We start from the raw sequence: 14,539 nt of genomic DNA, 5'->3' as shown, positions 1-14,539 counted from the left end.
AAATCGGCGATTAATGCTATAAAAGTGATGACAGAGCAGGGAGAGTATAAGATGCTTTTAAGAGTCTGATTAGGGTAAGCATTTATGCGCACACACTTGCAGACGCAGAAGCACGGATAATGAGCGAGTGTGTAAAGTGCTCTTTGACAACTCCAGTAGGGAAGGTAATGAGTGTGCGATAATACACTCAAACAAGAACTTAATGAGGCACAGGTAAGGAGTCTTGCTGCAGAGGCAAGGCACGTAACAATAATGAAACCTCGCATGCCCCCCCCTGCACTGTGATCCGACATAAAGCATGCACATGGTACTTTTAATCTGTGTTGCATTCTGATCAATAGCTGCGTAATGACCTGAAAGCGACGTCCCCCCCCCCCGAAAAACATATGCATGATTTAATGCCGCACTGTTCAATAATGCATCAGTCAGCACAGGATATCAAGATAGCCCAGTAATGTTTCTCATTAAAGGCACATTATGCCAATGTAATAATAATTTCATCTATTACTTGCAAATACCACAAAAAAAAAGTCACTTAGAATTCTTTCAAACATACAGTGTGACTCTTAGTGCAATGCTGTTCAAACACGATATTCCAGTTTAGACGTAAGCGGGGTAAACAACAACAGGTGTGCGCGTTGGCGACGGTGTTCCGGGGTGTGGGCGGGAAACGCGCCGCATATGTCTACGATTTGTGTCAGAAAATTCCACCGTGCCTCGCTCAATTTAATCTCATCAACAAATACCATCTTCACAGATATCCAGCTATTTGGTTCTGGCTTCAGAGCAGGTCTGAGAGAATCCGCTTAATTGGGTAAAAAGGCGACGGCGTACGGCACCGCCACTCAATCGGAGTTTACCCGACTTACTGGAGGATTGAGGCAGGCTGGAGAAGAAAGCCTTGAGGCGACCGGCGAGCCACTCCATACTCTCGTGAAGGTTGGCCAGCGCCTTCAGGTCACTGACGTCACGCAGGATCTCATTCTGGGGGATTAACTTGTCTCCGAGGTTCCCCGTCAGCACCTCCGACTCCTTGGCGAACGCCGCCCTGGATGACAGGGGGAAGGGATGCGAGAGTTTGCGTCGTTAGGATGACAAGACGCGCTGTACTGTTGGCCAAGAAAAAAAAAAAACATAATCTGAACATCATTCAAGCGGCAAACATCTTTTATGACGGGGAATGTCTGTTGTGTACAAGGTGGGGAAAGCGACGTAGCTCGTGGCGAGTAAAGAGCCTCTAAACGGGCAGCGGTATTACATTCTTCACACAATTTACCAGCATTTCTGGCACTTTTGGATACCAAAGGTCTGGTCTGCAGGGATAGGGTGGCTTTGATAAAAGCTATAAGCAAAGCCATTTTTTTTCACTTCAGGTTAAAACATAATGGCTTGTTGGATGGAAGAGATGTGCAAATCTGTGTTTCTCTTGTTTTCAAATGAAAAGAGCTCCAATTTTATAATAGCAGCTGACGTGGAGGTGAATTAATATATATATAGACGTTTGCGGGGGACACGCAAGGCGGGGAAGGAAGAAAGTCATTAGGTTGACAACTAAACAAATAAAAAGGTTAAAAAAAAAAAAAAAAGTTGAAAAAAGTTTGATAATTTCGAGAGCAAAATCAGATCGCACCAAGAGAGTCGCTACTCAACAGTTGGTAGGAGAGAAAAACAACAGGTGACGGGGAACATTTAGAAAGAGAAAACAAGCAGACAGCAGAGATTTACAGAGAAGCAAAAACAAAGACATAAAGATGCACTGTATGTACCAGTGCTTGTGACCGAGGGGAGGATACTTGGCTTTGAGAGCTTGGCAGGAAGGACGGGGTGTGAGTTGGGGGGTGAAGTTGGATAAGTAGAGATCAACACCACAGTGCAGAAAGCACATGGCATGCGGACTGGCCTCCAGAGGCCCCAGGATACCCACAAGATCAAGATCCTTTGAAGAGCAGATGGGTTAAAAACACACATACTCGCAGGCATGTGCGGCTCATTAATGAGGCTTTATTAAAGCGCCGGGTTGAGAGTTTGTGCAGAAGCTAATCCCCTTTTCATAGTGATGAAAACATCTATGGCTCTCAAATCAAACAGCCTCATGGCTTCCCTCTTGCTATCTCTCCTGCTGCTGTGTGTGTGTGTGTGTGTGTGTGTGTGTGTGTGTGTGTGTGTGTGTGTGTGTGTGTGTGTGTGTGTAAGAGAGCGCGCGCGCACAACAGATTGACTTTCTTTGGCCACATAACCAATTTATTTATTTACTTTACTATTCCGCTCCAATGAGCTCCAGTGTTCCCTGAAGAGGGTGCACATTCAAAGGCAATTTCGATAAGGCTGACCCCCTCCTCTCCCCTCCCTCCCGCCTCCTCCTGCGCTCAGTCTGCTCCCCTTATATTCTCCTATTTTGTTCTTACCTCATTTCCTCATTTCCCTCAGATAGACGGCGTTTAAAAGGACAATCATGACTTCCTTTATTTATGGTGCATCTTAACAAGAGAAGGTCCAATAATGTGTGTGTGTGTGTGTGTGTGTGTGTGTGTGTGTGTGTGTGTGTGTGTGTGTGTGTGTGTGTGTGTGTGTGTGTGTGTGTGTGTGTGTGTGTGTGTGTGTGTGTGTGTGTGTGTGTGTGTGTGTGTGTGTGTGTGAGAGGGGGGGGGGGCAAACAACAACAGGCAGGAGGGATTACGTGGGTGATTGCTCAAGTGTGGCTCTGTATCTCTACCTCTGATTATTCCTGTGTAGTGAGCCCTGCTGTGTGCTTCCAAACTTGTTTGAGGTTGTTTTTTTTTTAAACACGGAAAAAATGTGTAAATTACACAGCACATGAATGAGTGTGCAAGCACACAGCTGTCCAGTGTTCGGTGTGTACCTGGTGAAGTCCTCTTCATCCTCCCTCTTCTGCCGGGTCTGTCTGGGCTGGGCCATGTTGGCCCAGTTCGGGAGAGACTGGAGGAGTCGGCTGATGTCCTCATCTTTAGACCAGGAAGCACTGATGGTCAGCTTCTCCTCGCACTGGACTATACCCCTGGACAAACACACACACGCACGCACGCACACACACACACACAGGATTTGCCATGCATGCAAGAAAGACACTTTATTTCAAACTCTTGATTTAACGCTTTATTGTCTTCCCACCGATTGCATCATAAAAGGCAAATGGGTAAATAACAAACAACATACAAAGGAATGAAAAGAGCATTAGACTAAATCAGCTGACCTGACATTTACCAACACGTGGTGTTTAATTTCTATACTTTCAGTATTACAATCAGTTTATGCGATATAATGAGCTGCTTAATTATTCAATTACTCAAGTAAGTGAGCTGTGCACAATTCACAATTTTCCAAGAAATGAAATCTTAAGACTGCGAGAATACTTAAGCAGTCATCATTATTTACTGGTTTCACTATATGTGCATTTGTCTCACGCCGTCCCTGGAGGCAAATGCTTTAAATAGGGACAAATTAGGACAAGATAGCATCTGTTCTTATCAGAATCTCTGTCTCTGAGAAGCTGCTGCTGCTTCAAGAGCCTCGCAGCAGAAAGAGCATTGTGTAATGTGAATGTATAAGTACAGATGAATAGCAGCATTGTGTCAGTACTTGTTTGTAAACGTCGTTCACAAGTATCTGAACCGACAAAGCAAACAAAACAACAACAGCGGCTTTAATCTGGAGGGAGGCCAGTGAGGCCAAGTATCGTGAGGCATCTGCTTTGTTTGCAGGTTCCTCGGTCAGAGAAACAGCTTCTTTTAGCAATTCATATTTCACTAATACCTCGTCCAGAGGACACGGAAGATCCAGGACTTCACATGGAAAACTTGTAAGTAAAAGAGGCAGGCCGGGGGCTGAGGGAGACTGAGGCTTGCTCATGTGTAAATGCACACAGCAAATACGCACCGTGCACGAACCCACACACACACACACACTTTATCACTCGTGGGGCCCTGGTGCGACTAAGGCTGACCTGTGACAGAGTCCAGATGGACTCCCAGCAGTCCATCAGTCCTCTCTTGCATCCCCTGCCCCGTTCATCACTTCCTCTTTCATCCCTGCCTCCTCCTTACCTTGCCAGGTGTTACAGAGTCCCAGGGGTGTTCAGAGAAACAACATTTCATAGCACACACACACACACGCAAAATAAAAAAAATGATCCTGGTTTATGATCACAATTGTATTATTCATTCCGTTTTAGCTAATAATGCAGGAGTGGGTAAAGCACTCAGTTGGATTTATTTTCCCCAGCAATCCACTAAAACTTGGGTGAAATTTGGAATCGTAAATTGATCCTACACGTGTGAGTGATGGTCTGTCGCTGGGTTTACCCCGTGATGAAGTGTCAACCTGACTCGGCTGTACGCCATCGTTCACCTCCGGTCAGTGGGGATCGGCTCCACCTCGCCCCCGACCTCAACTTGGAATCAACCACGTATAACAGAAGGATGACTGGCAAGTGCACCACCGTCCCCTGATCTCTTACCTGTAGGCTGTGTTACAGATTTCCTTGTACTCTTTAAGCTTGTCGCACACCATCTCCAGGAACTGGTTGGAGTAGGCGCTCAGGTCCTGCATCAGGCTCATTAGATCCTGGATGGACTTCTCCACCACCACTGTGCTCTAGAGAAAGAAAGGGAGGAAAAAAAAAATCAGTGAGGGCTGGATTCGGGGATTTTAGCAACATGAGCTTTTAAAGAAAGGTAAAGGGAGGTAAAGTCATGGACAGAGAAACTGAACGTGGACTGGATTTTATGCAAGTGTCGGGTCGCATCAAGGCTGTCGTTCCGTCGATGATGTCTCTAACTTCACTTGTCTGTCTGTCACCTGCGGCTGGACTGATGACTGGCCCAAGTACTTGTCAGAAGTCTTAACACTATTAGCGGAATGGATGATTCTTTGTGTGAGAGTGAATCACTGTGAGTGCACATATTCGTGTGTGTGTGAGTTTTGAACTCCTGTGTTGTGTGTTGTGTGTGTGTGTGTGTGTGTGTGTGTGTGTGTGTGTGTTCCCGGCTTAAAGCGAGTGTGTGTGCATTTGTCACGGTGCACCCATCACCAGGAGCCACGGCAGGGCTGTGACAGCAGCCATTACAGATTAGCCACTCCTGCGTGACTAATAGCTGGCCCGGGAACAGCAGAGCAGCTTCATATCCCCAGACGCACTCGCACAGGCAGGCACACCGCAAACTTTTCAAAACACACACCTTTGAGCAATTCCAGAGCTGTTAAATAAGATTACAACTCGGTGTGTTCCAGTTTGCCTGTTCCCAGCACTTAACCAATCTGAACCCCCCCCCCCATCTCTAATAATAGTGATGACTTACTATGAGACTGGCGACAACCTTGATCTACCAGTAACTACCAGTGCAGAGTAATCCCATACAGAGATACACGGTGAGGCAATCTTGAAAATGATTTCTATTCAGCTCACTGCACCGCCTTTGTAAACTTAATATGGAGTTATAGTGTCTGGGTGTGAAATGGAAAAATTAATAGCTTTGTCAAAGATTAATAAAATGGAAATGGACTTTAGCACTGGAGGTGCAAACAGCTGCAGGAGTATTACGTTGCTTTTTAATGCCGTCGACTAAACTCAAGTAGAAAATACAACGGTGCACGCAAGAAGATAATCATCTCCATAGTCGGTTTCCATTTAATCCAACAAACAGTTATAAACTTAGATATGTGGTGAGCTGTGATATCAATGAAGTTCCTGACTCTCAGAGAAGCTCAGGTAACATGGAGAGAACTGTGCACTGCTAGGATGATCTCAATCTTCTTGCATGAATAATACATTTTAGAATGAACCTCAATAGGGGCCACTAACAGGCTGTAGGGACTGTAGGGGGCAGTAGTGACCGCAAATGATCATGAGAATATATGGAGAGATTGTGGATGAATGATAATAATATTAAAGATCCCATATTATACAGTTCTTCAAACAATTTCACACAGTTGTCAGAGGTCCAACAATATTTTATTGAAAGTGTATTTCTCCAAATCCTGCTATGGTATTGAATTTCAGTATAAAAGTCGTGCAATTGCGGTAGGTATTTCTGCGTTTTAGTTTCATCTTCACTTATTCTGAGACGCGCACACAAAAACAACAGACGCTTCACTGAGGAAAGTAATAATCCATAGCACTGCCCATAGCCACGGAGCACCAACCAAGGCCTCGTTTCTGCCAAGGGGAGCCGCTTTTACTGTCCACGCCTGGCTCCCTGTCAGCCTGCCAGGACAGGAGGAATCATGCAGACCCTGCAGGAGTGATAAGTGTTGGTGAAGTTTAGTCAGCATGCAGCTACACCTCTGTGACGGCTAATCATACAGCAACTGTTTGCTTAGAAGACAGGAGGATCTGTGAAAACGATTCATATCCGTCACAGTGACTATGGTGATAATGCAGCGATAATTAGATGCCAATTTGGTGAGTTATTATTTTTTTTTCTCTTGCCTCCTCCAGGGAGGTCTGGTATTAAGGTCAGCACTGCTGAGGCCGATCAGTTCAGAGGGACCACCGCACAGTGCCTGACAATAAACAAGTAGAAATGGGGTGCATCAGGGTGCTCTACGTGACTTATGAAGAATTACATTATCCACTATAACAGTATTTTGAAAGCAGTTATACATAATATACAAACACAGAACTCAAAGTGACTGACTTATCTCACGAAAACAGCTAATTTAAAGGATATAAATTACTTCCTAAATCCTGGAGTTTACAATGGTGGTGGTTGTTTTCTTTTTTTCCCCCAGGTGCTCTGGCCCAATCTTACAATCCAGACAGAATCATGTGTTGGGATCATGAGTTCATTGGCGATACTAAATTGCAATCGTAGGTGTGAATTTGTGTGACCATCTGTCTCTTCGGTTTCCCTGCTACCCGGAGTCTGATTAAAGAGGTAGAGGAGATGCATGGACAGAAAATGTGGTGAAAAACCTTGACGTCCACGACACGGTCACAACAATGTACTCCACTCTTTTTGTCCCTGCACTGAGGACACAGAGCTCGACAGCGGGCCAAAGCCAGTGAATGGAAAAGAGTAAACAATGGATACCGATCCATTACTCCTGCTCTAACAAATGCTCTTGCACTCAGCTCCCTTGTCTAATTCTGCTCATTTAACACAGCCATTTGTCTTAGGCAGCAGCAATCATTAAAAAGTAATCAAGGGACAGATTGAGAAAGGGAGGGCTTCGACACAGAGTGAGAGCAGTCGGTAAAGCAAGTTCTGCAACGTCTCCTCTGTCTAACTTGACTGTTACATAGGCAATGATGTGTTGTGGAGGCTCCTCTGTGTACGTCTGTTTTACTCTATCACTCTCTCTTTCAGATGTTTCAAGCTTTAAAGGTCAAAAGGCTGCAAAATAATGTAGAAAACACCCATAATTCTAACATTATTCCATTTCCTGGGATTTTATTACGGCAGAACTGCGCTTGGTTGCACTTTGCTTTCACTCTTGTACATTATTACAACATCAACACATACTCATCATGGAAAATTAGACTTGCGGATCTCGCAAATGGATCTCGGAATTCGCCGGAGTAAACTGCTGTTGTAAAATGAAGGCCACGGCCATCACAGTTTAATGCCAGCGGCGAGGCAGAGCCGGCACTCAGACCGGCGCCTCGGCGGAAAGAAATCTCTTAATGCATGGTCATCACTCCAGAAATCACACCGGCTTGGTGTTGAAAGTAGTTATTTCCTTTGCTGGAGTGAGTGAAATGCGCGACATGGGAAATGCCGCCACTACAATGAGAGAACAGCTTGACTCCTCGCTGTGGCTGACGGTACACAGAAATGTGTTTTATTTAGTCAACTGCACTAACCAATTACAAGCTGTGTGAATAACAACTTCACGAGATCTCTGTAATCTATTTTCGTGGAATTTCTGCGATGGCCTCAGGTTCAACTCGGAAACAGATCATGGATTTCCCCAATTAAAATAGTGGGGTTTCCCCCTCAAGGTTGTGCAGGGGTCAGAGTGTTTAACCCCATGCTCTCTTGTCACTTCACACACGCACGCACGCACGCACGCACGCACGCACGCACGCACGCACACACACACACACACACACACACACACACACACACACACACACACACACACACACACACACACACACACACACACACACACACACACACACACACACACACACACACACACACACACACACACACACACACACACACACACACACACACTGACCCCCAAACCGCTCACTCGTGTAATGCTTCACGCCGTTCACATGTGCGAGCTCGGGGGTTGCCCAAATAATACACACTCAGCAGTGTGTGCAATCAGCTGCGCGCGCCCACGTACCATGGCGAACACATGCGGTGATAACCTCTGTCTGGCCCCTTTCCCACACACACACACAGACTGTCGCTCTCCCGGGTGAGGAGGAGCCGGGCACGAGTGGGACATTGTCTTGACAGATCATTCATCAACGTCAGAGCCGAGCCGTTCTCCGAAGGCTCCCCTGACACACACCGGATGGCCCTCATGCCCACGTCCATTCAAGCGCAGCACATGTTTCTTTGTATTTGCGAATGCATGAAAAGTGGATCTGTGTGCGAGTTTGCTCAAACTCTTGACAAACTCAGCGGTGTGCTTTTATCTTCCTGTGTGTGAATGCCAAACTATAAAAGCTCTTCCAGACAGCCTCAATTCTCAAATCCAGTCCTTATATGTCTGGAAAGGCTCTATTTATCGACTTCCAGGAATTACAAAATGGGCCTTTGACTTTTTGAATTTCTACTTTTAATGTAATGCAAGCCCTCTTTGTCACACACATACCCACATAAACACAACTCACTTAGAAGTTACCAATTAAAATCAGTCAAGTCAAATTATGTACAAGTAATCGTCTCACTAATGGATCGCAGGATATATTATGATCTGTGTAACCCACACGTCTATATGCCTATACACAATTTAGAGGCACTTGTCTTTCTTAACTCTTAATGGGCAAGTGACCTTATGTGGTACGCCCCTGAATTTGAGTTTTTTTTTAATATCATTAATTTATTTATTTATATATAACTAATAAACAGTACATTGACGACAATCATATCAACTGCTATGCTCATTTCTGAGATCAGAGCTGCTGCTTGTTTCCGCCTCTCACTCTGGAAAGGCATCAATTCTTTGCAGTGGGTTCATGTGATTGATGCATTTAAATTAAAACTATAATCAACTATAATAATCCATGCTTGAGCAAAACACTGTTCAAATCAATCAAGTGAGAGTTCTCAAACATATGATCACGACTTGTAATAAGTCATATTTAGGACACTTTTGATAGATAATACAGTTGGACAGCGGATCCTAAACAGATCGTACATACAGGTGACGTACTGAACGTGTGAGTTTTGGAAAATGTAATGCTTTTCAATGTGTAAAAGGAACATACGGGTGTCTTAAATCAACTTTGAAACCTTCTAACATAACACTCTGGACTGGACTGTAATATTTCAATACAAATGCACTACAAAGGACCATTAAAACATAAGAACCATATCCACTGATGAAAGTTAACAAGGACAAACAATAACAATAAGCAAAACGTAGTCTTTCATCAAACATAAACCGTAGAAACTAAATTGTTTATATTATCAAAATCAGGGGTAGTGCCATCGACAAGGACTATGATTGAATCAAAAACTGGACTAAACCAATCCCTACAATCAGATTGTGATTTCAATCAGATGGCGCAAATATGATCCGATTGAAGTGTTTATATGGTTTATGCTGAATATTTTGGTCCATGTAAGCACAATTATTGAAAAAATACCGTGTCTGTTGTTATTAACACTGAAAATCCTTCAACATTCAAGATCAATATGTAGCCTGAAAGACTGACTCGGGAGATTCTGATTAAACCTGATATTCAAACTGTTGAGTGTTTCAATCTGAAGAAGCAGTTTATTGTGATTATACAGAGGTGTTGCAAAGCGATACTCATATTATGCCATAAATAATCTTTTACTGAGTACAGACAGCAGTGTTGTGTTGAAACCCGTTTTCCCCGGTGTTAAGAGCTCAGAGTCAATAATTTATTACAGTGGTAAGGTATTAAATTTCACTGGCATATCGAGCTAAATGTTTGCGCTGCAAAGCCCTGCAGCCACTGGCAAAACAAAGCCCATCATCATCCATTTTGGGATCAAATCCAGCTACACAAAGGTATGCAAACTAAACAATATTGCAATGTGGCTTCTCGTTTTGTTAAACGATCCATTTGAGGGTTGACAATACCAGACAAAAAAAAAAAAAAAAAGTAAAAGACATTGGAATCACAAGCATGAGGCGACTATAAAACATATAAATTAAACTTGGGTTGGGCAAAATTAAGTCATCACCAAAAACAGATCTCTCTTTTCACCGCAGCCAGGATCACGTCTGACACAAACACTGCGTTAAGCTGCGCAAGAGTTCTAATTGAGAGATGAGGAGCAATATCACACTTGAACGGCTACAGATGGGCTTCTATATTACACACACCCGGCCCACGCCCACACGCAAACACCAACGCATGTCGAGATATGGAGCACGATGCTCATCCCAGGAATCACCCTGGAGTTCAGATGTGCCATTCAAATCCCCAAAGTGACCAACAAACGCCATCTCAATAATCATCCCATGATCCCTTTGGTTATTTATTTTTTTTATTCCTACACCTGGTTGGTGGCATTACAATCGAGTGGAATGCGTGTACAAATTGAAGTCACTGTTTGCCACCTCACACCAATTATCATGAATTATTTATCTCAAGAGTGAGATTGGGTTGTCACCCGTTTGTGTGAGTGAATAAAGTTTGGATGTAAGAGTGAAATACGGAACCTAATGTGGTTTAATGCAGTCTGTGGGGGAGCTGCGTGTTCCTGTCTCTGCCCCATTAAGCCCATACGGACTGTAATAACTCGAATGCGCACACACACGCACACTCGCAGAACGCTTCGTGAGTGCTCCCAGCGCCACACACACTCACAAAGATTGTCATTTATGAATTCATTGCACCGACTTGCTACAAAAAAAAAAAAAAAAAAAATTTTTTTTTCAAGCAGTAACTTTTATCAGGCGCCCACAGCCAAAAACTTCCCTGCTTCAAACCAAAGGGCATGTTTGTGGTAGAGCTGACATTTCAACTTCCCCTCTCTCTCTCTCTCTCTCTCTCTCTCCCTCGAACTTACTCATTCCAAAGGCAAAGATTATGTCTCGTTACACGCAAAGACTCCGTCTGAGGCGGCACTGCACGGTGTGAACCTGTACAACCTCGGGCTGTAGCTGCTCGAGCTGCTTTCCGCGCTCATTTAAATGCTGCCTCTGCGGCTAAACAACGGAGACAAAAGCGCAAACACGTTTATAGTGGAGAATATATAACTATTGTGTCGATTTGAATATATAAAAACAACAAACAAAGCGCGGCTGTGTCACATTTGAGAAAAGGAGAACATGTCCATGGAGGAGGCAGGTTGGAGGCCCAGGGCAGTTGGGTGTGAGCCCCGGGAGGACATGTGTTCGGTGGGAGATAACCACGCGGAGGTGGGTGGTGGGGATTGCAACACCTTAAGCGGTAGGGATGGAGGCAAAACCGGGATGGGGAGAAAAAGGGACTTTGATGTGAGCAAGTTTGGAAAAAGTAAATTTCTCAGGATTTGTGCCATTTCAGAAGACTAAAAATCGACTTTTTGTGCAAAAACAATTAAACATTAATGGAAGGTGCTACAATCCTATTTTAGTTCTAATGAGGCCAAGAACAAACAAGTAGATTTAAATAATCAGTTGAGAGTGAACAGACACCAGGATCGCAAGGAAAGTTTTGTTTTCACTTAGAGGCGTTGTCATGTAAACATAGCGATAGCAGCACAGCACCAAAACAACGGCTAAAAGATTCCCAGGGAGGCAAGATGCGAGACTTTGGACCCATTTATTTGGTGAAGGTGCTTGTGGCTAGCGCTGTTATTTTTATGTACTGAAATAGCGTCGAGTTGAGAGCAACGTTGAAGAAGTTAAATTTGCAGTTGAACCCAAGTTCATATAACCCACATCACACAGATAACTTCTGAAATGACCCGGTCTGTAGGAACCTTAATGGTATGGCGCGAGAAAAGAGATCGAAGGGAGTCGTTTAAGGTGCAAGCCAATATTCCCTCCAAGTAACAATGGTATTTTATACTGAAGTCCCTTTTTTTGGGGGGTAATTCACAACAGCTGTAAAATTACCAAATTGCTTCATCCCAATTAATATCTTCCTCAGTTGATGGTCGTGAGTTTTATTGTGATGGTTTTAGTGGGGCTCATCTTTTCGACCGTGGGGGGGGGGGGGGGGGCAGGGCAGCACGCCTGTATGTGTTTGTCTAATGTGAGCAATTCCCATTTGCACTCCCACTTGTGTTCCAATCACAGGGTACGGCTGAGACTGCTAACAGGTGTATTGTGTTGTGATTGCTGTGCCCGTCGATAGGAGCTGAGAGTTTTCTTAATAAACACAGTGCCGTCGCCACCAGCAAACGCGTGTGAGAGTGTGTGTGTGTGTGTGTGTGTGGGTGTGTATTTGGTTGGCAGCAGGGAGCCAATCAGCAAGGAGCGACCCCATCCCCCCACCTCCAAATAAACATTGCCTACACGCATCATCACAAATAAAAAGGTCAGTGTCATTATAGTTACTGTGTGTATGTGTGTACGTGTGTGCACAATTAACACGTGGGTGTGTGTGTGCACGCCTGTTCCCACAGTCCTCCCACAAAGATACATGTGAATATGAAATTTAAAAGGTCAACATCATTAGCAGGCCACTGGCAGCCCAACATATCTGCAATACAGTGAGTGCCCTGGCAGCTGACGATGAGTGAATGAAATCAGTCTTCGTCCGGCTCCATAATAAGTTCTGTTTGCAAACAAGTATAAAAAAAAACAAAACAAAAAAAACAACAACAAGCGAATACATGCACGAATGAATAGCAAATGCACGGACAATTAAGACAGTAAATCGCTGAAAACAAAAGGAGTAGTTAGCAGCTATTGTGCGGAGTCACTGGGGACAAGGGTGAATGATACTTCACTCAGAAGAGCGAGCCAACATGGATTGTAATTAGGGCTCAGAGGTGGAGTAAACAAGTGGAATACTAACAATTCACGCGGACTTTCTGGGAAACGTGGGCACGGCGTGCGAGCGTGCACGCAGGTGGCCGCACCACTGCTGTCTTCATGGCCAGAGAAACGCTGCTCACTCCGCTCGCTGCCTTCGGCGGGCTCGTCCCCGGCTGGGCGTCGTATGTTAGTGTGTCACAAAGTGAATGTGCAAAAAGGGGGGACACTGCAGGGGGTTCTACCAAGATTAATGGAGCCAATCTCCAGAGCTATCCAGCAGAGTGACCATACCCTCCCTGTGCTGCTTTATTCCTCCACTCTATTCCCCATCGCTCGGTCCCTCTCCTCTCCTTCCCCTCGATCTCAGTCTAATTAAATGAATCAATCAGTGGCAGCACCAAAGCTGGACAGATAGCATCGCACGGCGAGGCCCAACGGCAAGTATGTTTGTGTGTTTTAGACTACTCCTGGCTGTTTACTGAAGAAATAAACAAATGGGAAGAGATAGAGGGGGGAAAATAAACAAAAACTTGCATGGGGATATATAAAAGTTAAATGCCAACAAGAAGAGAAAATAATCAAGCAAAAGAAACAGAGAAAAAGGATTAACTTCTTTTTTTTCCTGGACACTTATCAGCTGAGGCTGCGCTATCACACAGACGCATGGATGAACATTAACCTTTTCGACTCAACTTGACACTGTCCCAGCCAGCAGTTCGGCCTTATCTCCTGCTTCTAGTGGACAATATACAGCCTGCGTCAGGCCCAGAACCATCTCATTATTATGTCATATATGTACATGATACATATATGACACCACTAGTGCAGAGTGATAGGGAAATCACTGCCCCTATCATTATTACTTATTGGCCTCGGCCCAGACTGCATGAGTATTGCTTATTATGGACTGCTTAGGCAAACATAAGGTGCAATATTCACCTTGACTCTTTGTGCAGCGTTTCCACAAAGTCACTCTGTCCAGTTCTGCTGCAGAGATATCGGTGACAAAAGGGTTAAACATTTCATAGAACACGAATGTGTTTAATAACACAGTCCAAATGTTAATGCTATGGAAATGCAACAATAAATATTCTGGGTGCTGGAAAAGGGCTCGAAAAAACTGAGAGGGGATAACCCTCACCCGTATTGCGCGCCAGAATTTTAGATTTTAATTGAGATATTATGCTGGAAAATAGGCCACTTACAAATAAGGTTTGGCAGGACGGGGAGATGGAAAGCCTCACACATACTAGTTTTAAATGTTTGCTTACAATTTCGTTGTCGATGCCGATTTGACAAAACATGAAGTTACATTTATGCCATTTTGGGGGAAAAATAACAAGCAACACTGACTAACTGATAAATAGTACCACAAACCACAAAAACATGAATATATACAGCTGGAAACATCTCAAGTCAAGAAGAGTTCCCGGTGTGATTTAATAAT

At 44.3% G+C, this 14,539-nt stretch overlaps 1 protein-coding gene across 1 annotated transcript in view; it reads right to left on the bottom strand.

The window, feature by feature from the left end:
- Positions 1–14,539, bottom strand: part of exoc4 (exocyst complex component 4) — a gene marked incomplete at its 5' end in the record, with an annotated part of 115,238 nt that overhangs the window by 26,196 nt on the left and 74,503 nt on the right. The window contains 3 exons of the mRNA XM_080518601.1: positions 870–1,048; positions 2,861–3,016; positions 4,475–4,611. Coding sequence (XP_080374727.1) covers positions 870–1,048; positions 2,861–3,016; positions 4,475–4,611 — 472 coding nt within the window. The remainder of the gene's footprint in view (positions 1–869; positions 1,049–2,860; positions 3,017–4,474; positions 4,612–14,539) is intronic.

This window comes from Blennius ocellaris (genome assembly GCF_963422515.1).
Source record: "Blennius ocellaris genome assembly, chromosome: 22".
NCBI lineage: Eukaryota > Metazoa > Chordata > Actinopteri > Blenniiformes > Blenniidae > Blennius > Blennius ocellaris.
This window is presented reverse-complemented; position numbering and strand designations above follow the sequence as displayed.